This window comes from Oculina patagonica, chromosome 5 (assembly GCF_052425735.1).
Source record: "Oculina patagonica isolate OP01 chromosome 5, crgOcupat, whole genome shotgun sequence".
NCBI lineage: Eukaryota > Metazoa > Cnidaria > Anthozoa > Scleractinia > Oculinidae > Oculina > Oculina patagonica.
This window is the reverse complement of record NC_135762.1, coordinates 33893885-33918420: the sequence shown is the minus strand read 5'-3', so window position 1 is coordinate 33918420 and position 24536 is coordinate 33893885. Positions and strand designations below refer to the sequence as shown.

General features: G+C 37.1%; 2 protein-coding genes across 2 annotated transcripts; both read right to left on the bottom strand.

The window, feature by feature from the left end:
* Positions 1-1913: 1913 nt before the first annotated feature.
* On the bottom strand, positions 1914-5878 carry LOC144653809 (LHFPL tetraspan subfamily member 3 protein-like). The gene is made up of 2 exons (XM_078513908.1): positions 5381-5878; positions 1914-2887 (listed from the first exon to the last, which is right to left on the bottom strand). The coding sequence occupies exons 1-2, from the start codon at positions 5766-5768 to the stop codon at positions 2571-2573; spliced, it is 705 nt and encodes a 234-aa protein (XP_078370034.1). The 5' UTR covers positions 5769-5878; the 3' UTR covers positions 1914-2570.
* Positions 5879-9240: 3362 nt separating this feature from the next.
* LOC144653808 (pre-rRNA-processing protein TSR1 homolog) lies at positions 9241-23483 on the bottom strand. Its single transcript, XM_078513907.1, has 24 exons — positions 23348-23483; positions 22933-23003; positions 21869-21955; positions 20872-20981; positions 20465-20543; positions 20242-20358; positions 20003-20073; positions 18571-18610; positions 17771-17998; positions 17588-17665; positions 17089-17245; positions 16743-16912; positions 16402-16502; positions 15821-15913; positions 15211-15282; positions 14973-15045; positions 14716-14767; positions 13614-13672; positions 13419-13481; positions 12838-12921; positions 11286-11391; positions 10782-10922; positions 10211-10285; positions 9241-10014 (listed from the first exon to the last, which is right to left on the bottom strand). The coding sequence occupies exons 1-24, from the start codon at positions 23457-23459 to the stop codon at positions 9848-9850; spliced, it is 2406 nt and encodes an 801-aa protein (XP_078370033.1). The 5' UTR covers positions 23460-23483; the 3' UTR covers positions 9241-9847.
* Between the last annotated feature and the right edge of the window lie 1053 nt (positions 23484-24536).

Below are 24536 nucleotides of genomic sequence, written 5' to 3'. Positions count from 1 at the left end.
AGACACGTAGTGCAAAATGTGTTGACCTGCTTGTATTGATACTTTTTTGGTCTTCAACACTTTTATCAAGTCGTCTTCTCACATAGTTTTACTCGTTTGTTTGGAGTTTCATTCCCTAAATTTTCAAAATCAAATTTAGCGAAAAATTTGGAAACTCCGACTCTATTGTTTCAGTGTGAATGTTTCAGTACTCGTCAGCAGACATCGCGCAATTGGCGAGCGCGCTCAAGTTTAGTTTTGGCGGAAAAGTTTATCTCATTTTATGACCGGTAAACACCAGCTAATTAAAAATACTAGTTTCTGTTTTATTGGTAAAACTTCTTTTCAATTCATCGTACAGTAACACTACTTTAATTCAATGACCGTGATATGGTGGCATATCAGGTCAGTGACTTGATATCGTAGGATATCAGGACAGTAGATCGCGCTTCTGATTGGCTACTTGCGAATTTGGGAACGGTAAATGATAAAAACAGGGTTCGTTGAAAGAGATTTAATGGGCACTGTGATAGACAGAAGACAAAATGGTCTCAAAGTCAAATAGATCAAAAGTGTTTAGAAACAGGCCAGCCGTGCCGTATATGCACTCCTTGTAAGATAGCAGTACCGGCTGGCTGACTACATTATCAATGGGAGAACAATCCCAGAAAAAAAAATGAAAAAAAAAAACTCAGAGGTCATTCATTCCATCTTTCGTCCTTCTTATTTTTTTTTAGCTTCGTGGAGCCACAAACTCAGGAAATGTATAACATATTGGCACATTACCAATAAGATGGAGGCAACACACAAAACAGACTGTGGGCAACTGATTACGGAATTAACGACTGAATCATATTGACTGTCGCCATGTGTTTGTTTTTAATAAACGATTCAGGTGAGATTTAAACCTCGCCATCTAAATTCAAAATGAGATGTTTGAGTTCTTTTAGTTCCAAGGAAACCTTTCGATTTCTCTTCGAATTCCAGCATTTTGAAGGGATATAAAAGAGACGTTTTTCAAAAGAGAGATGAAATGTGTAGCATCGATTCACTGCTCAATTTCAACGTGTCTTTTCGTGACATTTTTATGCCACCAATTTTTGCTTTTTGTATATCAAAAGTTAAACCAACAAAAATAAAATAAATTATTTTATTTACATGTTAAGACATTTAGCATACCAGTGCTAACTGGATACCTTGCAAAATAAATGCTGTAAGTATAACAACGAATAACAATGTTTGCACGTTTTTATTTTTCATCATTATTTTTCATTTGTTTTACAGCAAGCAGAATCACTCAGAAAATTTTAAATTAAAAGCTTGCAAATAATAAATTCACTTTTCTTAAACTCTCGTTGAGGCTTCGTTTGGTTATATTTAATTCCTACATGTTGAAAACAGCTCAAGTACAAAACGTGTAGTTTAATTTGAAGTATTTTAGTCATTCTAAATACATATACTTTATTTATCCTCGAAATTTACAGAGTAGCTGTAAAGCTAATATCTTCGAGAAATGTAACCGGTGTTATGTCAACAAGGATCTTCGTGGTTTCGTGGACATTATTGGCCTACAACAAAACGGTAAACAATGTTTTCGTCCTCTCTTACTGGCTAACTAAACTTAAGATATTTTGAACAACCACTTATTTACAAAATAAGCAAATAAGCCGTACGCTTCTAAGGCGTTTGCCTTGGCTTTACACCAGTTTCGTAGTAGCTGAGCCAACCAGCTAAGCCTCCTATTCTTATCCGAAAGTTGAGTAAAAAAAAGAACACGTTTTTTCCCTTAATTATCCTGTAATTTCGGATCTAAACTGTTATATAAATAAACCTACTAAATTTAAGATATCTTTCTTAAAAGACTACAGATCAAATATTTATTTAATTTTTTTTTACCCTCTTAAAAGTTAAAGATAGAGAAAAAAAAATTTTTATAATTTTTCTTCTCTTTATCATTTAATTTAACAAAAAAAATCTCCACCTTTGATGAAGAGGTAGCTCTTGATTACCCTGAGAAAAGTTTAAACAGCTTATAATTAACGATAGCAAAGAATTCAGCTTAACATCATTCCATACGGCATATATATTAATTGTTATGCACTTCCATTTATTGCATTTTTAAGAACTATGTAAAAAAACTGATTAAATCGATAAACTTGAATTTCGGAAATTCCACCTAACCAAAATTATCAGTTGAAAACTATTATATTTTAACCACTACAAATATAACATTCATGCCACTCTTATTTACAATTATTATCTCACACGTACAGCCAACTCTATTGCAAACATCAAGAAAAGTCAGTTACATTGCAGTGCTATAATTGCTATCCAAGTATAAAATGTCAAGTAAAACAATTGTACCTTACAATATTAGAAATTGTAAATGCTTTTACACTTACGTCAGCTTTGCAATTCAATCTGATTTAACATGGCCAAATCGCTGGAAAAACACTATTCGGTTGAATTCTCTACTTCAGACTTGATTACAATAGTTGAGTATTAAGCAGAAACTGTATACAACTTTTATTGCCTTTATTCATGACAGCCATTGTTATTTTAGTAGTATTGGGTGTCCTGTATTTGCCTTGTTACAGCGTTGTGGTGTCCTGTTGATAGTAACCAGTCGATGCCATTCTCCTGCCTCGGAAGTCATCCTCGTTACTTGCTCCACTTGATCGCTTCCTGCTGGTCACGTTTGGGGTCCCAATCTCTCGCTCGATGAACATGAGGGAGAGGTAACTAAGCACGAACGCGTCAGCCATGCAGATAACAGCGATCCAGTAAGCCCAGTTTACTTTGCAGTCTCCTATTTTGTAAATACCAGCTTCTGGGCCACAGATTGACTGGACTTCGGGGGTGTCCCATCCAACAGGGTGGATAAGACACGTGATTAACATACACAGACCTGTAAATAATATGTAAACAGGTTATGGAGACTATCCGTTTTAGAAACCCTTTAACCCCATTATCAGCTTAAAAGTTCTAGCTTCTTACTGGTTTCCGTATGCTTTTATAATATCGGGTTTAGAGAAATTGTTTAGATATCATTGTGGTTCTAAAGATCAACGAGTGAATGAATAAAAACTATTTTTTCTACGTTATATCAATCTATGTTATAATTAAGTATGTCAAGTAGTGTCACAAACGAGGACTATTCTGTCTTAATTAGTAATCGAATGTCTAGCAGATACTATATAAAAGTATCGAAGTGCCCAGTTACACACACACACACACACACAAAGGCACAAAAACAAGGATTACACGGAATTTTTCCACATCTTTTTTGCAAAAATCCATTCTCCTCTAAGTACAACTTATCATTTAAAAGAACATCAATATTCTTTTTCATCTCTTGTGAGAGTGTATTTAAAAGGAGATGGATCTATTTGCAGTCTCTGTTTGGACTTTGTTTCGCGCGGAAAATCCTCAATCACAGACACCTCTGTATGCTACGTCATTAGAATGGAACGTAATTTCTCAAATTGAATGTCTCTTTCAGAAAGAGTTTATTTAATTTTTTTTTTCATAACACAAAATAATATAGAAAGAATAGTTAAAGAGAAGAATTTTACAGAGTAGGAGGGATTTAACGAACAAGTGACGAGAGAAATGTTTTGTCGGGTTAGAGGTGTTGCTATCCACAGATATTACCTAAGTAACTATATAACTACAAGATTTTAGTTGGCTATCAGCAATCCAATATCTGATACAAGAGTCTTATTTTGGAAGCGCCCAAGAACGCCCTAAGCAACTCTGAAACTTGCTTTGTAAGGCAATGTGTGTTACTAAGCTATTGATGAAGGCTAAACGATTCATTGATGCTTCGCATTCTATGCCATAGAGTCGTGATTCGATGACGTTCATAGCGCTACCGGAATATACGAATCCCTGAGTGTTAGTGGTCTCTCTGGCACACAAATGAATAAGATGCAATTAAAAGATTATTAACATTGAAAGGAAGTCGTTCACCCATAACCCACAGCCAAAATATTCCCACGGCTTCCACGCTTGCCGTGATCACCTACCAAAATATTCAATTGTCGACAGTTTAAAGTTCTGTTGTGTAACGCAGGTGATATTCTTACATGCGCTGAACTAATATCAAGTCACAACGACTACGTGTAAACTTGCCAAACGAAACAAAATTACAACAGGTGAGATAACAAGGAACCCTAGATAACTTTGAACTGCTATTTAGTAGCACTGAAATGTCTAAAATAATTCTTGAAAAGACACAACCATGCGTGAACACTGTTCTACGGAGGCCAATATCCCAGCATAGAATACTCGTGAGAAGTAGGGCAATATAACTATCACTTAATCGCTAAATTGTTTTTGAAACGTTTTAAGGTCTCAATGGCCGTCCGTTCCCAATATACTGACATCCTTAAAGACTTCCTTAGAAGATTCCACACGTATTTTATCTAAGCCGCAAATAAATAAAAAATAATAATATATAGTGTCTGACTTATCAAGCAGCTCATTTAACAGTTACATAGTCAATTTATCATTGAAAGTTTCGCATGGATATTCTATTGCCATTGATAAAGCAATTTTGGCATTCAAAAGAATCTCTTGAAGATGAATAATTTCATGAAGGTGAAAAGGACCGATATCACGGTTTTATCTCTGCCGGAGAAGAAACTTGTCTTTGTGTAGAGAAGCTGAAAATATAACGTACACTTAAAGGAGAAGCCAACCCTATACTTGTTTTCTGATGTCTTTTTTGACTTATCCTTTATCTTCGCCCGATTTTTTGGCAAAAGTCAACAGAACTTTAAAGCATTTACGTGTAATCAAAAAGCAAATCGAGAAAGTTTTTGAGTTAATTAAAAAAAAGTGGACAAAATGAGAGACTCTGCTTAAAGTCTTTTGTAACCTATTTATTCGATTTATACCATGCTAACTAAACTTATGCCTCCAATATCACTGCAACGAAACATTTTTAGACGAAGAACGAGATTTGTAACGTGTCCAGTTCATTTGACGTTCTGGCATAATTCGAAAGTTCTACATTTTATTTTAGTTCTTGACTCCTTTTAGAAATAAACATAATTATAATGAAAATAAATTTGCCACTAATAGGGGTAACAAAGCGGGAATAATTTGTAAAAATAAAACTAAGTGAGAACGAAAGCATTCGTACATAAACCACTGTGGCAACTGCAAAGGCACTCATTCGTTGTCCTCGTTCATGTCTACATATACGACATAAGTTGTTACTTAAAAGTAGGTTTTGTTAAGAAGTACTATTTCATGAAATTTTGTTGAGCCTGGAGGCAAAGCCATCAAGTAAACAAAAGACTATTTGATGCCACCGTAACCTCACATGTCACAAAAAAAGACTTAAGCGTCAAAAACCACGACCCCAGAAATAATCATTATAAGTAAGACATACCGGCAGAGGCCTGAAGTCCACTGCTTGTTCGAAATCCAATTCCTGAAGACTCGAAGCAACACAACCAATACAACAACATCATTGCTACCGAGACAAACGTTGACGTGAACGCCAGGGCAACGAAAACTGTACAGGCTTTCCAAGCGGCCGAGTATATGTTGTTGAACTCGTTTAGGCTCCCAGAGCAATCATTCAAGTTGTCAGAACAGTTTCGGTACAAGCCAAAATTCACGTTTCTTCTAGTAGCTGGATTCTCTCCGCTGATCCAGTGAGGTTGTACAAAGATGACCACGATCATTATCCCCAAACAAGCCGTGAACAGCGCCCAGAGAACAACCAAAATGGTCAAAGTTTTCGACTGATACCATGGTTTCAACCCGCGCGCCATTTTGATTTTCTTGCCGTGTGTTATGTTTCTCTGCCGCTGTATTTTCTATAGTATTATTTTTCTGGATGAATAACAATTCTTTATAGCAGGCTGCTTTGCTTAAAATATCTCTGAAGTACCCCCTGTGGAGGTTCTTATATCGGCCGACTTCAACCGGAACGTTTACATATTCAATGACATTGCGCATACATAACTTAAGTGTTTAATATACGAAAGGAATTGTTGTATCAATTAGAAGCATTAGCGTCTTTATCTTAAACAAGAAGTAATCTTTAAAGTTGGGACCTTAATTCAAGCGGAAGTGACACATTAAATCGCGAGAGAAAACTTCAGCTATTGGAAATAATACTCAAAGTTCAGACAATTCCATGCAGGGTGTTTTATAATTTTCGAGTCAAGAACGTAATTTCTTTTTATTAAAAAAAAATAATCTGTACTCGATGTTTGGAATTGAGATGTGTGGTCCAATATCACTAATCTCTATTCTTTATAATATGAATAAATTTGAAAAACACTGGAAATGGTTTTGCAAAAATATAATATATATTATGAATTTATAATATGAAGGTGTTTCCCTCTCCGTTGAACACAGAATCATTGCACGCCAAACTAAACTATTAATATTTTATTAGTTTAACAACTTACAGCTTCTTTGCATAATCATCTACAGAAAAAATTAAAAGTTATTTTCCCTTAAATAATATCTAACTTATCTCTATCTTAATACGCATTCGTAAACCTGTTCAAGCCAAACTGAAAATATCACTTTTCCTTACTGATTTTCATACATTTCCTTAAATGTCGTGTCTTAGAATTTGTTAATACATCAAGAAAATTCTTATCACCTCTCTGCGTGACCTGGAATCGAAATTTCAAGGAGAATTAGACAAAGATCACTCTTTGGAACTTCTTACGAAATCAAGCAGAGCCTTAGTAAGTTCACAATCAGTTTCAGCACATTTTGACTGCTTTAAGTTCAGCACTCTAACAAAAAATCTCAGTGCATTCAATCTGTAAACAGCGCTCGTGTTTGATAGAGATAAACAGTCCAAGAGAACTCTTTACAACAAGTAAACGTGGTCTCTTAGCACCATGTTTGTATCCTTTCCGTTCTCTTGAACGTTCCAGAGCGGTTAAACACCTGACCCAGTCTTGCATTATTCAACTTACGATGTCATGTTAAACAACGTATAACCAACGGCCGGGCCCCCGGGTGGGGGGGGGGGGGGGGGGGCAAGCAGAGAGAATTTTGCCCGGATTCAAACGAAAACCTTCTAGTGGCCACCATTTTGTTTCGTTGAAAACACCATCACTGAGCATACCCAAGCTCACTTTTCAGCCCGGGCTGAAATTTGTATGCGATTTCATAAGGTTGAAATTTCCAGCCCGGTTTGTGAAACCAGGCTGAAAATTTCATTTTTAGCCAGGGCTGAAATTCAGGTCGGGCTAAAACTCTCATCGTGCAATCGCAAACGTCTTTTTAAGATTTGTTTTGGAAGCCGAGCTTAAGCGCGGTCTGAAATTCGCGAAATTCGAAAATCATGGAAACACTGGTTTATCTATTAATTCAGCCTGTACGTGCCCCACAACTACAGCCTAACTTATATATGTGTATAGGAAAGCAAGAATTCAGACGACTTGAAATCTTGCGTCCAATACTGAAACAAACCACATCATCAATACTCAAGGATTTCGCCGCCACACTATTAACTTTTAGTTTTACATTAAAATCATTTCCCGATGAGCAAGCACTTATTTTTAGACTGTCTTCAAAGGAAAATTTAAGCATTGGCCCCCAGCGTTAGTTTCCGCACATAACGTCACAGAGTTTTGGCGTAAGCGGAGTCGCTATGGCTTTCTATGTCCGTAAGGCCTGGGAACAAAGATTGGAAAAATGGCGTCTTATCTGCTCCCCTTATCCTTCCAGTCTCAGCTGGCGGGGCCTTGGCACGAATGCTGTTCAAACGAAAGAAATCGTGAACGGAAGTCAAAAACGCCATGTATAAGCAGGAGGGCATTTTGCGTGCGCATGCGTCGATATGGACTAGTGCGCACGACAGAGAAGTTCTGCTATCGATTGTTTACATATTTTCCACAATTTATGGCCTAATTTCTAGCTCAAAATGAAACGTGTTTTAAGTTTTACTTGCTGTATACAATACTAAGAGTCCTTGCTTTATCTTCTGACAACAACAAGCAAAGTTTGGTGTCGGCGTGCTGTTTATCTGATCGACTTTGGCTATGTGTATTAAACATTGCACGTGGACAAAATGGCGACCGAATGTCGAGAACCTAAATACCTTGCCCATGTTTTTAATAGCCGGAAGATCTAAACGGACAAAGCGCTACGGCTACTTAGTACTAAAGTATAAAACAGCAATTTTAATATACGATGTTATAATCAATATCCCGGGTTTGAGCGAGTGGTCATGATTTTGTTCAGATTTTATAAAATAAATTAGTCGTTCTCACTGAAAATCTCAAAATTCCTTGATCTCAGCGTCTACCGATGATATATGGAGCCTGAGTATTAAATATCGTCTTGCTGCGAAGGTAGCGTTAAAAAATGGTCATTGTGGAATTTTTAGCTTTCTTTAACGTCTTCTCGCTGGTTTATCCTAACGAGAATTGCACGTGAGCTGGTCAAAATTACTTTTCAACTAAGTCTATTGTTATGGTTTCTTTTTTTATTTTCTCCTTTTCTCCTTTAAAGAAAAGCTAATATTTAGAAACTACTGTAAATAAAACCGGCCTCCTAAGCCTTGTCGGGCGCGGTTGCTGCTATGGAAATTGCCCTAGTGTCCCTAGGCAACCAGCACCCTGAATATTGGTGAAGTTTTGATCCTAAAATACACTCCAACACGGAAAAGTTTTCCTCTTTTACGGCCTTTATCGTGAGGCCACCTGTCCCATATTTTTCCATTATTTCACAACGTCCCGAAGCTGAAAATGGCGCCAACAAAATTTTTCTTAGCAAAATTAGCCTAATATTTGTGACGATAAAAGTACAAAAAACAAATTTGAATCTTCCCGCCATTTTTTTCCCATCACGCGGTCTTTCAGCGGTTGCACACTCGACGCAAAATCCCTCCTGCTCCATGTATATCACACACAGTATATAGATACCTCACGACTGCATACATGAAGCCCGGAAGTCCCAGAATCTTGGACTGGAAATCTATCCAGAGCCATTCGTAAATAAACAAATAAAAAACAACGGGAGAACCAATCAGATTTGCGGATTTCCAACAGAACACCACTGAGTTTTTACTAAAAGTACGATATTCCGAAATTTAACATTTTGTAAGGTTAAGAGTCAAGTAATGCCTCATGGTAAGGTAAAACTACTGAAAATCACAGTTGAGCCGTCCTATATTGAGATATTTAATATAGCCTGTAATCAGTCACTAACACAAGCTAGGCGTGTTTTTTTCCCACAAGTAGCTTGTCTCACTGACTGATTTCTCAACCAAGCTAAACATATACCACCATTTTTTCCAAAGAGTCATATTTTATTTCCCATTTATTTGTTTCGGCTCATTGCACGAATCACTGCTTTTCTGCAGATGTATCTCAACAATGTCAAAAGAACGAAAAAAAACCTTTTGCGCTTAACACTTAAAATCATCAGCTGTGTACCTGAAAAACCATACAAAAACTATTTGTTGACCTATTTAAAACGTAAATATCACCACATTTCAAAATGAAGTATTAAAAATTGCTTCAAATAAAGCCGTCTGCAGCGTGTCTTTACCCTATGAGCACGTGATTGCCATAAGAGAGGCTGTTTACTATCGTGACGTAGCCTATTGGTGACTAGTATTGACAAAGATGTAGCCCTTCAACAAAAGAAGGAACAAGCACACTGTCCGTGCTATATAGTGGAAGTAGGTCGTTTAGCGGAATCATGATGTCTCGTCGCGCCAGTAGGCGCATAAGGCGTTTAGCGGGATCGGACAGCAATTATTCGCCTCGGAAAGTTCCAGTTCTTCCTGAAATCAACTGCTGATGCCAATTTACATGTACTTGTCTGCAGATTTTGTCTCATTCCAAAATTTGTCCGTTACTGTTCTTGTCACTTATGTTTCCATCGTATCTTCATTGTCCTGAGCTGCTTCCGCTGGAGGTGGTAGTATCGCGGGCTCGTATGTCCATTTAGGGAATACTCGTTTGTACAGGTTCATACAGACAGTGTCCTGTGCTTTGATAGAACCGTCAAACACACACTTCATGTGGCCGTGTGTTCCTGTAAAAAACAATTTGAGCATTGTTAGTTTCGTTGTTTGTTACATCTTCGGGGAACATCGGAAATATAAACAAGCATTACTTTAAGCACCGGGCAAGTTAGTTATATCGGGGGGGGGGGGGGTGTACCTTAACAACAACAAAACAACAACAACAAAACTAGCCTCTGACAACAACAAAATATTATCGTTACAAACCTAAAGGTTCCCGGATGTGGCCTCTTCTTCCATATTTGGTAAACAGTTCTACGGGCTTAAACCACAGAATATCCTCTGCAATATACGATAAAAACTTTAAGTCATTCCTCGTTTGAAAACTATAGGTAAAAATGTTTTTATACAAACAAAGTCAGTCTGAACTTTACGTAGGACCCTTCCAACTTACTGGGTCAGAAAAGGCTTCAAGAAGAAAACAAAGCCCGTTTAAAATTAACGTTTTCTTTTTCTTTGAATTTCTAAGCGCGAACGTCGCAATTAACACGCACATAGATTTGCAAACAGAACTTTGGCCAGGTTGTACAAGACGCCTGGGACAGAAAACAAGGATACAAACGAGCAAAGATCCAAATGTCGTTTGCTTAATCTCGCAAAGAATATAGCTGCGATTTAACAAATTGGGATGCATTTTTTAAAATTAGTTAAGAGAATCTGGAGTTACGACATCCCCTAGCTATTGTCCTCTCTGCAAAAGTGTGTTTACATGGTAATAAGAAATTTGTTAATGATCACTGCCAGGAAGCTAAGCAGTAACAGCCGCGGTTGTACTAACCTCGATTAAAGAACATGTAACGTAACACAACTGATCGTTTATTGATCTTAAACGGATGACCACTTAGAACAATCTTCTTAGCAACAATTCTGCCTGGATCAACTTTGTATAGCGACCCGGTAGCAACTAGGGTGTGACAACCTAGAGGAAAGAAAAAAATTACTGTAAAATCAGGAGTAAGGTTAAAGAAAAACAGACAAGTAATATCTGTGATTTGATTCAGGTTATTTGGCAATTCGTTTAACCTGACACTGAGTGCTATAACAATATGTGCTCTCTCCTTATTTCAGAATATTTCATTTCTGTTTCATGTCACAGTGAATATCAAATCTAACGTAGCAATAGTCTCCACCTAACACTGCATGGCTGAACAAGTACCGACTGAAGCAAGAGAGTTTATGTCAGTAACAGATGGAATAAAGAACCATTTCAATCAAGCATTGGTCTTACTTCGTGCGTTACAACATCCACGGTTAATAGCTGTGAAGCTGAATCAAAACTTACTCGTGTGTTTATCTTGTGTAAATACTAACACTGGTGCGGGTGGGAACATGATGGGTGCATACAGTGTAGCCACAAATGCTCCTTCTTGTGGCATGAAACGCTCAAGCTGAAAAAAAAAAAAATGAGAAGCACGATCAAACGGTCGTACAACTGTGTCACTATCCGACTTGCATGGCTTAAAGAATTGGCCGAAATGACGGGCAGAAAAACTTTAATTTCGAACTTACATAAACTAAGCATTAATATTTTACTGAACAAACAATTCCATCACACCAGAAATACACCATAATCCTAGTTCTCCATATTCTAGAAGGTATATTTTATGTATATGCAGCAACCTAGATAAATTATCCTCAATTGTGTCTTCAGCTGGGCCGGAGGGTGGATAACGCTATGCACTGGATAAATCACTATCCAGTGGATAAGTATTGACAAAACATACAACGCTATCCACAGGATATAGAGATTACTCCATGGAAAATGCGCGCGTATGATTTTTATCAACGAGTTGAGTAGTATCAGAAAACGAACGAGTGAGTTTTCTGATACAACTCAAGGAGTGAATAAAAATCGTACAAAGCATTTTCCATGGTGTAATTTGTTTATTTTATAGATACTGAGGTTTTTGAAAAGCAAATTAAATCGCTCGACTTTTTATCAGTTACGCGCGTGTTTAGGAAACCCATTCATCTGCCATAAACTAAAATAGCTAAAACATGTTTGTCTTTCAAAATCACATCTTTAATGAAGTAGCACAAGAAATGAGACGTCAGTTTTATACTCTCACAACTTTTACAGAAACAACTTTTGATAGAAAACTTGACTGAGACTTGTACAAAACTTGCAAGTTCCAGTTCAATGTTTTAACAGAACAAAACAGCGCTAAACGCTGAATAACTCAACGCGAACTCAAGTGAACTTTTACCAAATTAAATCAAGAAAACAGTCTGCCAAAACCAAGGACAAACCTGCAGCGTCTTAATCATCATCTGAATCAAAACTCGCTACAATCCCTCGGAGTGAAGACGGCCCGTATTCTTGTCCTTCCTTTGTGCGAATTTACTCAAAGGTTTATTCAACTCGGCAGGAGGAATTTCGGTGATCTCGCTTCGTGTTTCTCTTTTTGTTTGAAGAAACGTTGTGACAACAAGGCCGTCTTGTTTCGTTTTCTTTATAGTGTTTTGGTTTTCCTGTTCTGCAATATAAACGACTCAGTAAGCCGTTAAAGACACAAACAAACCTTGAACGTGTCTCCGCCATGTCGCCGGTGTTTACGACGAGAATCAAAATGGCGATACGGTGTTGTTCACAAGTTGTTTTTCGTCGTTCGCGATTGTGATTGGACGAACGACGTTTTTTCACTAGTGAGTTTTTATCGTTCGCCTTTCCTATTGGCTAATGCATTTTACGTATCATTTGTACGCAATCGTTTTTTCGTGAGAAAATCTCAGTATCTATGATATAAAGTGATTTATCCTGTGAATAGTGTTATCCATCTTTTAAACGACCGGTGACCTGATGTGTGAAGTAACAGCAGCTTGTATATTCTAACCTTGTGTTTATCCCCCGATGTATACTGGGAAAATACGGGGCACGCTGAAAACCTTCGGTAGCCACAATGGAAAATCAGTCTTTCCTACGAAAAAAAGGTCTAACACGGTTAACAAGCTACAAAAATCAACTATGGACAAATTGACGTTCGTTTTTAAAGAAAAAGGATTTTACTGATAACATTTCGCCGAGTCTTTAGTTTTTATGCATTTGTCTGTAGACTGAATCAAGGCTAGCTGAACAATTCAGACACACTTAAAAGGATGATTTACAATAACACTTAACTAATGACTTTGTTTTCTTAGACTTCAATTTCAAAACTGAATTGATAGAAAATTATTTTGACAATGGATTGCTTTACAAACATCGACCGTGGAAATCTTCTGTTCGTTACTTGATATTACTAGCTTGCAAGGTTGACCGACTCCATAACCCTATCATTTTATTCTAACTCCTTCAAAGCAGGCCCCAAAAGCATTTTGTGGCTGCTTCGTGGAGTTGTTCTCCCTTTGTTACCCTCTTAGGATATACTGATCCTTACTATGTTATTTTACCCATGTAGGTATAACAGATTTGACACACCTTCGATTTGACGGGTTCCTTGAATGTCGGATGTCTCTTTAGTACGAAATGAACAACTGACATCTGAAAAACAAACAAATCAAAAGCAGGGGCATTGAAAGAAAAGTTAAACTAAGGCGGCGTAAATTTCAACATTCATTCCAACGTGTTCTTGTCAAATTTATCGCACTTGGTCCTCATGAAGAGGATTCTAACCTTTTGTTCGTGAGGGAGAAGTCCAAATATCACCACTGGAGAACTGGACTCGCGTGATTCTAGAAACACAACACATCAAAATCACTAACAAAACTACGACTGTTTTCATATTTAACGCGTCTATAGGGCGCGAACTCGGCTATCTTGCGCAATCTTTGTACCTTATTACATGAAATTTTCGCGACACGTTTATTTCGCGAATTTCGCGATTCCAAGAAAATCGCGAAATTAAAGTGAAGCGAACAATAAGTGTCGCGAACATAGCATGACGCGAAAATTAAGTGACTCACATTATGTCACTAATCAAGATAGAATAAGTTTAGTACCACTGAAGGAAGGAATTATCAATCTTAATGGATGTTGTCGTCAATTGACTCAAGAACAACAACTCATGCACGTACAAGCATAACCTACTTGTAGACATTGTGAGAACTGCTCTGCTGTTGCTATTGCCGAGATTTAGTCCCGCCCTTGCGATTTTGTTAATTTTGACGTTATTTTTCCTTTGATGAAGTCGTTTTATTTAATTAAATGGAATGTAAAATAACATTGCCAAGGAAATGTAAAGTGTCTTACTCAAAAACGCGAAATTAAAGTGATTCAAAATACAAAATTTTAGCAAAATCGCGAAATTTAAGTGTCGCCAAATATGCGCACCTCAAAATCGCGAAATTAACGTGTCGCGAAAATTTCATGTAATAAGGTAGTTACATGAATTACATTTATAACAGGTGGCAGCCACAAGAGCCGCAAATAGTGTAAAGAACCAACGTTATGTAAGAGAAAACACTTCTAACCACGGCGGAACATGCATCCCTAAACCGGGTTATTGTTGGTTTGGTTTGCAGAGATTGACGGACAGAGAGACTTCGCGCGAGTCTTATGATCCAATCATGAGACCAGAAACAAAGCCTTACTTTGCAATATCACAGCAAAAAGAAAGGAAAGCTAGACTGCAATGAAATAAAACAGTTGAATAAAAACAGTCACTCGGTTATAAGTCAGTCACATTCGTGTTATAACTACAGCAGACGTTGCGGATGAAAAAAAAAATTAAACACCGATGTTTAAAACTGTGTCAAATTATCAAATTCATTCTTACCCATAAAAGCGCGCGGCACGTTAGCAATGTGAATGGACACGTACCAACCAGGCTAAGAGAAAAAAAAAACAATGAATGAGTGAGATCGAAAGCTGTACCATCGAGAGCCTTGTGCAGATGTAACTAAATGCTTCCAAGAAGTAATGCCGGCTAACACTCATAAAGGCAATAAAATATACGTTTTTGCTTTCTTCTTAAATGCGTTCGTAGCCATTCCAAAACAAAATTTCACCTTTATATAGATATTTGAATCTTACCAACGCTCCATCGACGTCATCCTCTTCCAAGACTCGTTTCTTTGTTCTTTTGAAGTTCTCAAACTGAAAAATTCTACAAACATACAACAAAAGAAATGGAAAGAAGGTCATTTGCAGATCAAATGTAAAGCATTCGGAAAAGACTTTCGTCCTTGGGAGAATAGAAAAATACATGTTCATATTCAAACACAGTGTGTTTTTTAGTGTCCTGCTCTGGTTTCTCCCAAGATCACCGTACCTGGCATAATCTGATGGAAGGTTTTCCTTTGGGTCCCATGGCGAAGTACGAAAACTCTTTAAGCCGCGGTATCTACGAAAAGAGACAGAAAATGAATAAAAAAATGCTGTTAATTTTAATTCAATTAGTAATCTGTGAATTCGAAACACTATTCACGTTTGTTTTCCGGAGAATAGAAACATTAAGCATGACGTTATGCGGCAAACGGCAAACGCGAGCTTGTCTTTAACTTTTTTACCTTTTTATCGAATTCTAATATCAATCCCTCATAAAATTAGTGAAAAAATCGCACATTCACGACAAACACAAAACTTCTCATTTCCGCGTACTAACACCAAACGGAAGACAGCAGAAGTTGAATTTTTGCCGTTCGCGGGAAAAATAAACGTCATGCTTAATCTCTCTATTAATATTTATAAATTCACCTGAATGATTTATTTATTTATAATAGGAAAAGTACACGGTAGCGACAACAATCTGACATTTGCCGTTTGAATTAAAACACGGTGCTTAGTCTCTGACGCTCTCGTTGACTTCTTTATTAAAAGTACGATCTTTGCCGGTAAGTGCCTGTGGATGAAATATTTCATAAACTTTGCTTGGAACTCACCTCTGGAATCGAACTCGGGCAGTTTGGTCCATGGGTGTGTCCATTTCATCCGGAAACATTTCGTTTTCTCTTTCTGCACGGAGTTTCTCCAATCTGGAACAATTTAACAAAATGTGTGCTTCTGTTTTCAACAAAAGTGAATGGTTGAGTATGAATGTTGGCGGTGCTGGCGAATTGTTTGATTATGTTAGCTGCTGTTATTTATCGTCCGCACGCTTTTCCTATGAGCTTGTATAATTCGACGAGACCTTAACCAAAGTTTGATCACAGCCGCACCTCTTCGACTTAAACACTTGTAAAACACATTTTGAGGGCCCAGCGGTAGTCTGTCTGTTTGCTTATAACATTTACACCTTAAAGCGTTACGTCATGGAAAGCCTTACAAGCAAAACATCTCGGAGTTTATCGTTCATGATCATTTCCTTTTCAATTTCTCTCCTCCTCGCTCCTTTTTGGTCTATTATTAACACTTCTTTTAGTTTATTTTTCTTTTTACTTTTCCACATTTCCCTCGATCTGGAAGATTTTTTTAACTTTTGTGATCACCACTGGACTGTTGAATGTAATTAGTCACCACTTACTGCTCTCTCTCTTCATCTGCGTCAATATTCTCATCGTACTTGATGTCCTCTGTATCAGTAGCAGCGACACTTACTGTTTCATACTGTTCATCATCATCATGCTTTTGACATAAAGAGAGAAAAAACAATGGTAAGAACTAAAACAAAAATTAATTACTATTATTAATTACTGTATCTTTCTTTATAAAATTCAAGTAGGTTACAATGCTTTAAGTTGAGCTACAGCAAAACCAAATCAAAACCTAGCAACAACACAAATCTGCATCTCTGCAGAGCTAGCCCTATCCCTAACCACCGAAAGTTATGTGTATTGTGAGCCCTTTGGGCTTAAAAAGGCTTACCATGGATTGGTCGCTATCACTGCCTTCCATTTCTTCCTCAAACTCATCATCCTCATCATTTTCATCGTCACCAGTTTCTTCTTCATCATCGCTGTTCGTGATCCAAGCTGCCTGGTAGTCTGACGTACCTTTTGGCACCCTCCTGAGAACTTTCTTTTCTTGAAGGGCCTCTGTTTTTGCAGAAAATTTGAAACGGTTAACTGTTCAATCAAAATTGAACTCAGTTGGTAGAACATTGCATATAGTAGTGTGTATCTGCCTTTATGTGAGACACAGAGGCTTGACTCCTTGTCAGGGAAGATAAGAATCATTTTTTGCAATGGATTGTAATTGCATTATATCACACCTTCAGCTTGCCTAAGCTCCTCATCAGTCGGCCATGTTTGTTCTCCTTCCATGGGGTCAGGTTCCACCTCTGACTGCAATGACTCTTGAAAAGCTGGGTCTGCTCGAGCCAAGACCTTTAAATCTTCATCCATGGCACATGCTCCTTCTTCACTATCCTAGAAAAAAAGCTCAAAATTGTAAAGGCCTTCAGAATCTGTGTTTTTTATCTGTGTTTGTAACAAAAACAAAGTTCTGTAGTACTGTATAAATTACTGTTCTGTAATTGAAAGTTTACACGTACATGTACTTTGCTTCTCTTTTACTCACAACATTTCCTTGTTCAAAATAGAAATAATTTCAAACTGTAACAAGGCAATCATGAAAAAATCTATAATTAGACAGTGCCACATGGCAGGACTGCTTAAAGGCTTTGAATGACCTAACACACCAAGGTTTCAGCCACAAACTTAAGATTGAACGTCAACCACAGTATTTATTAAACCAATGACATTGCTTACCACAGCCATGGAATCTCCTTTGTTTTTTGAGGAGCTTTTTTGTTTCTGCCATGGAAAGGGGTCTGCTGGCATATCAATCTAATATAATAAAATACACAAAAAGCTGTAAGCATTGTATGTAAAGCGACTCTGAAACAAGTTGTCACACGATTGCACATTTCCTGAACACAAAGCAATATTCACCTGTGACATTTGGAAATCTCCATATCCCGGCAGATGAACCAGCCTATTTACACAAAGGCTCTTCCCCCTGACAAAACCACACACTTTCAGGGTACCCCTAGGGATATCTGTCACTTCATCATTTGGTTCAAATGTTGTACTTTCTGCTAAAATGTGGGGATGTATGTCACGGAAATGGACCACTCTTTGATGCTGATTGGATATTAACCTCAGTGCCACGAGTGCATCCTGCAAAAGAACATTTTAAATCTGCCTTACTCTCTTTCCAGTAATACAAAAGTAATACCTAAAGAATAAAAACACTAAAGCTACTGGAGGCCAGCCAGGATTTGTATTACACAGAACTCACTATTCCCATCACATCCACTTTTAAACAACCCTCCAAGTTAAAACCATTTTAGTAGCCATGGCGACTAAAATTTTGGAGCTGGCGACTTAATTTTAACCGAAGTTGCCAGCCTGGCGACTAAAATTGAGAACAAGGATTAAAAGCGCTAGCTTAATTTGACGGCCAAAATTTTTCACTGGCGACCAAACTTGAGGAGTCGGTGGCCAAATGTAAGGAAAAAAAAATACACTTGGAGGGTTGTTAAACCATGTTTTATCCAAGTAAAATTGTTTTTTCTTTTTACGGCTAATGTAAGACATGTATAAATTACGTTATGGTTTAAATTTATCTTTGGTCCTTTGTCAGTGAAACTTGGCTTCAATTTACTTTTGCTTGGGTAAAATCCTGCTGATCTCAGTATCGCACATCTTGAGTAAAAAATATTTACTTCCATTAAAGAATAATTCTTCACCTGTGGGGTTTCCAGACCATGAATTTTATCTCTAGGAAATCTGAAACAAGAAAAAGCATTTTTTAAGTCAGTGTGACAAACAATAAACATTGTATTTATAACTATCCTCTAAATTGAACCAATTTTACACTTTTTATTTAAGGAACAAATTAAGCAATGAATGATATGATAACTATAAATGTAATGTACATTTATTTCGAACAAGTAGTTATTGAAACACCTAGAGTTAATTAAACTCTTTACTACTAAGTTAGTAAATTATTATACATTATATCATAACTTTTTATCATAGTTTTATTTATATCTTAGTCTTATATCTTAGTTTTTAATTCAGTTTACATAGAGGAGCCAATGGTTGAGGTCACACTTAGACTTTTCCTGTGGTTAAGGGCTTTTACTATAGTAAAAAAAAAAGTAAACAAAAGTTAACTATGGTAAACTGTGCTTGTTGACTTTTACATTTTCCAGATGGCTTCTTGTCCAAATGTTGTCAATCAAACTGCAATTTGATGACTAAAACAAATATGCTCAGACATTCCACTTTCACTTGCTTGCATGTCGCCTGCAGTGAGCCATGGATTCAGAACGCGTGGTCCTTACGATTATTGCTCTTCTTCTATTAAACGCTGCTATCCAGAAAGCTCAGAGATTCAGATTTAGTGTCCTGAACATGTATTTTCTTCTGAGCAGACGACGGCACGACTTACCCACTGCTTACCACTGCTCTCCTCGCAAGGCGAATGCTGAGAAGACAAGCTTCTGCGCGGCGAAGAAGAGCGGACATTTGTCAGACATATTTTCAGCGAATTTTCTAGGACAACTGAAATAAAAGGTCTAGCGTTGCTTCTGTGTTGATCCGAACACAAGAATAAAGCACGTAAATGAAAATGGCGCAACCATTTCACGGTTCCGGAGCTTTAAGACATTTCATGTCAAAACTTAGACAATCCATTACTTGAATAAACAAAGTTTAGATAAACGCGCGATAAACCATGCCTTTTCAGGTCGTTTTACTATAGTAAACTTTGCTTTCATCCTGCCGCCGTTGCTATCGCGACAGACTACGATTACATTTACCATAGTAAACTGAAAAAAGCCGGTCACACTACAAATTGGCTTAACTATAGTAAACTTGACTTTACTATAGTAAAAAAAGCACTAGTGTGACCTCAACCAATATTGTTGGAATGCAAATAAACCATTATTATTATTATTATTATTATTATTATTATTATTATTATTATTATTATTATCATCATCATTAATATTATTATTATTATTATTATTATTATTATTATTATTATTATTATTATCATCATCATTAATATTATTATTATTATTATTATTATTATTATTATTAATATTTACACTTTCAGTTTAGATATATATGAACTAATAGTTATTGTATTTTCTAATACCGTACAGACTGTACCTTTTTTCTACTATCTTTTGTATGTGTTTCCTAACATCATTTTTCTTCTTTGCTGGTATCTTATCCAAACCCTAAAAAATACATATTTTAAGAGAATCCTGTAATGTATGCAATATAATGAAATCTGAGTATTTAAGCCTTTCAGATTTGTAGACAATCTTGTCAGTGATGCAATTTTGTCAGTGATGAGCAAATCAGTTCTTCATTCTGTACAAGCTCACAACTAATATTAAACAAACCTGCAATCCATGAAAAGCTGTTGGCAGACCTTGTGCAAAAATACATGACAGACACTTCTCACCAAATGAATCGACAGGATGTGTGGCAGAAAGAAGAAACAGCAGAGAATCGGCAACCTAGAAAACAGGTTTTTACACTTTATTACCAACTGTACAAACAGTGACAACAAACATTTCTCCAACTCAAGTAAGAATTTTTGTGTACAACCATCTACCAACAAACCTTCACTGCATCAAGAACAGAGTACAAGTCCCCATACTTCAACTGAAGGAAAGAAAACCTTTGCTTGAGTTGCTCAGAACTGTTGAAAAGAGACAAAAACAATAAATTAAAAAACACTGTAATACTACAAAATTATAGAAGGTTAGTTGGTTATACAATTAGTATGCTGGACTCTGAATGGAGTGGTCCAGGTTCAAACCTAACAACTAACCAATGGGAAGCATTACATGGCATGGGTCCTAGTAGTGCTACAAGTACATTTCAGTTTTCAGTACTCATGTTTTACATGTACCTTGAATCTTCAGACGTCAGGTTAATCAAATGCACTTTATGATGACTGTCAAATTTATATCATATATCATTTATAACAGTTACTTCATTTTGACATGGAGCTTTGAGACACTTACACCAACGTAGTTGTGTTTCTTGAAGGATAAAGTGATCCATCACTGTCACATTCACTGAATAACTGCACAGCCTGTCCAACATCACAGCTGGATGACAAAGGAATTATTGCCTAGGAGTTATTGAAATATTCCGTTAATGACATATATGAAGATGCAAGCAAGGTATGTGCCTTGTTTCAGGTAAGATGAAATCAGACCATCAGTTACGAGTTGAATGAGTAGTCCCATGTTGTACGTGTAGGTCATTAAAAGTCTGTACACGTGCCAATATGCTGGAGCTTATCCATAAAATATCTTCTATGAAGCGACTATGTAAAAGAGTACTTTTACTCCCTCTAGGATGGTAGTCCATCACAAGTCACACCCAGCATTTTATATGGCTGCCTAATTGTACCAATTGATTACCTTTGGTAGATAAAGGTATAATGAGCTGAGAGTAAAGTCTATGGTTAAAAACAAACACCCAACACAATGCCTCAGCCAGCATTTGAAACTGGATCATTTAACCCAGTCTACTGCACCATGATCATAAGCGTTGTCAGGGATGGCAGAACATTTTTCCAAATAGGGGAGCTGACCAGTGACTTGAAGTGGGGAGGCTTAAAAAAAAGTCTTCCCTTAGTAAGTCTTTTTTTTTTTGGAAATTCAGGGGGGCTAAAGCCCTTCCAGCCCCCCCCCCCCTCCCCAGCTGCTAGTGCCTCCCATAAGTAAGTTGTAAACAACATTCAGGTACCTCTGAGTGTACGTTTACAGTGTTCTTTATATACTGTAGTTCTGATACACTGTACAATTTGCATTTTGTGCCAGCTTTTCTCATCTTGATCGTCTTTTCCATTGCAGTACTGCAGCCATTTTCAATATATTACTTTGTACTCCATGCACACAAAGTTGATCATCACTTTGTAAAAATGGCTCTTAAAAATTGTAATTTTTTCTCAATTAAGTGCCCCTATTTTTTTAGACAATAGGTTCATTCATTTGGATATAAAATGCTTACAATAAGATGTGGTGGGCTTCCTTGTTTTCCTGTTTTCCTTTTCTGTTCTAGTACTTCTTCTCTTCTTTTCTCTCTTATTTGTTTTGCCTGTAATAAAGTTAAAAACAATCTAAACAGACAGTAACGGTTTGAAATTACTAATCACAGACAATGATGTCTTGAGAATCTTCTCCTATCATCCAATAACAAAGTATTCCGACATCTTCCTGGTTTATCCAATCGAACAAAATTAAACCAAACATCAATGGAGCCCAATCGAACAACAATTGATATAATCATTTGAGTGGGTTCGGTATTAAATCAAACAGAATCAAACATCTACTTTGCTGTGAGTTTGATTTCAAACCAATCAAACCAATTGAACACAATCAAACACAATCAAGCTCAATCCGATTGGACTTTGTTTGGAATCTGTCTCTTGATAAGTGAATCACACAGGACTAATCAGTAGCACAGTGCACCATACAAAATGTCCACAATATAGACAAACAGGTGTTCAGTAATCAAATGTTAGATTGAGTACGATTGTCCAATGTTCGCTAATTGAACATTCGATTTTGTTCGATAGACCAAATTTTATTATGAGTTTGGCCGTTTTTATGCTAGAGACGTTAAAGCCGTCTTAGACGTTAAAGCTGTCTTAAGAGGACATTAACGTCTAGTATAAAAACAGTAAATAAGACAGACACCTTTAACGTCTGATGGCTTTCACGTCTTCTTGTAAGAGCGTCTCAATGACGCTCTTATCGGACAGCTTTAACGTCTCAGACGTTAAAGACGTCTAGTATAAAAACGGGACGTTGTTAACTAGTATAAAAACAGTAAATAAGACAGACGCCTTTAACGTCTGATGGCTTTACGTCTTCATGTCCAGTGTTCTCCGAGTGTCAAACCCAGTCTTTTTTTATTTTCTTCCCGTTTTTATACCAGACGCCTTTAACATCTTAGACGTTAAAGACGTCTAGACAACATTATCGTCTCTAGCATAAAAACAGCCTTTGATTATGTTCGATTACCGAACCCAATCGAACAATTGGTGTTCGATTTTCTACATTTATTAATACCTGGTGTCTACGGTTGGCTTTGCCAACAGCTTGGCGAATTTTCTTTGAAACGATTTTCACCCCAACACGACCTAAAAATTAAAAAACACACACAAGAACTTATTAAAAGCTTATATAAATTAAACTTAGTTTATACGTAACATCCACTGCATGGAGGATATATATGAATCATGCCAACGGCGACATGGTGATACTAATGTGACGATCAAGTCTTGTGTAATAAGCCTGTACATGTATTCATTAATTTGTCAAATATTCAATTGTAGTAAAAGCTCTCGCACCATCTAAACATGTCTAAACGTTTACCATTATTATTTTTTTTTACTCCAATAAGTGTTTATGTTTACAATTTTTAGTGCCACAAATGTCTTAATACAGTTCACACAAAGCTCAGAAGACAACAGCGTAGCAGTACCTTTGTTATTCTTGTCGATCTCGCTCTTACTTCTGTGTCTTCCATGTTTATGTGTCTTATTTTGCTGTTTTAAAGGACCCGACTTATGTCTACCACTTTCCTCGAACGCCATCTTGTTTGTTGCAACACGTGCCACGGATGAAACCGCTGACCAGACTGGACGCAGTCATTGCGAGGTGAGGAAGAGGAGCAGGGGAGGGGAGGGAGGGAAGTGGTGTCTCTTTTTCTGCCGTTTTAAAATTTTTAGAGTCTAAACAGGAGCCTAGATCAAAATTTCTAAGCTTTGTAAATATACCGATTATTTGGTAGTTACCGATTTAATCGATGGAACGCTTGGGGTTTTTTAAATCTCGGCCGCGCCAGTCTGGCGTTAAAATTTTGGGCAACTTTTCAGATTTCGAGCAACTTTTTGCATTCTGAGCAATAACGTGACCGAAAATTTTCGAAGATTGTCCGAGTGTTGTTCGAGACCATACGAATCGAATTTTTCCGAAGATTAACGAAGTTTGCCATTGATTCCGAGGAAGATCTAGATCCCGAAATTAGCATAAATTTGGAAAATTTGCTTAATAGAACTGGACTAATAAAAACCAACGTATTGGATTTTTTTTTGGAACAACGTTAAACTTTTTTGAGAAATTTTGAGCAACTTGTGGGGAGGCACTTTTGCCGTGTTCCCTTTCATGTCAATAAATATGGAATGTTTCAAACCTGTATAAAATCATCCAATGACCGTAAAACAGCCAAGGTTGATTACCATGCAAGGTGTCCTACACCTAAACAGGGTGTAACGTAAAGCACCTGGGAACACGACAAAGGCGAACAACTTGAGAAAGTTAAGTTTTTCAACAGTAAAAGTCGTTATAGTCACTGTAGTAATAAATTTACCACAGGAAGCCCAAGCTCTATGGGCGTCCGAACTGTTAAAAGTGTAATGCCCACATTACATAAACATCGTCATTGCCTTTTTGTCTTGTTCCCATACAAATCCTTTTATTTCGACTGTTGTGTAACTCGATGAGTAACATTGTACTGACGCTCATCGAGCTTGGACTACCTGTGAACTCGAATGTCAATTAAAGCCATCCTTAACATCCCCCCCCCCCCCCCCCCTCAATTCAGCTTTGATAAGACAGCCAATTTGTTTGGTGCTGCTACCAATTTTGACTAAAAAGCTGCAAACTCAGCA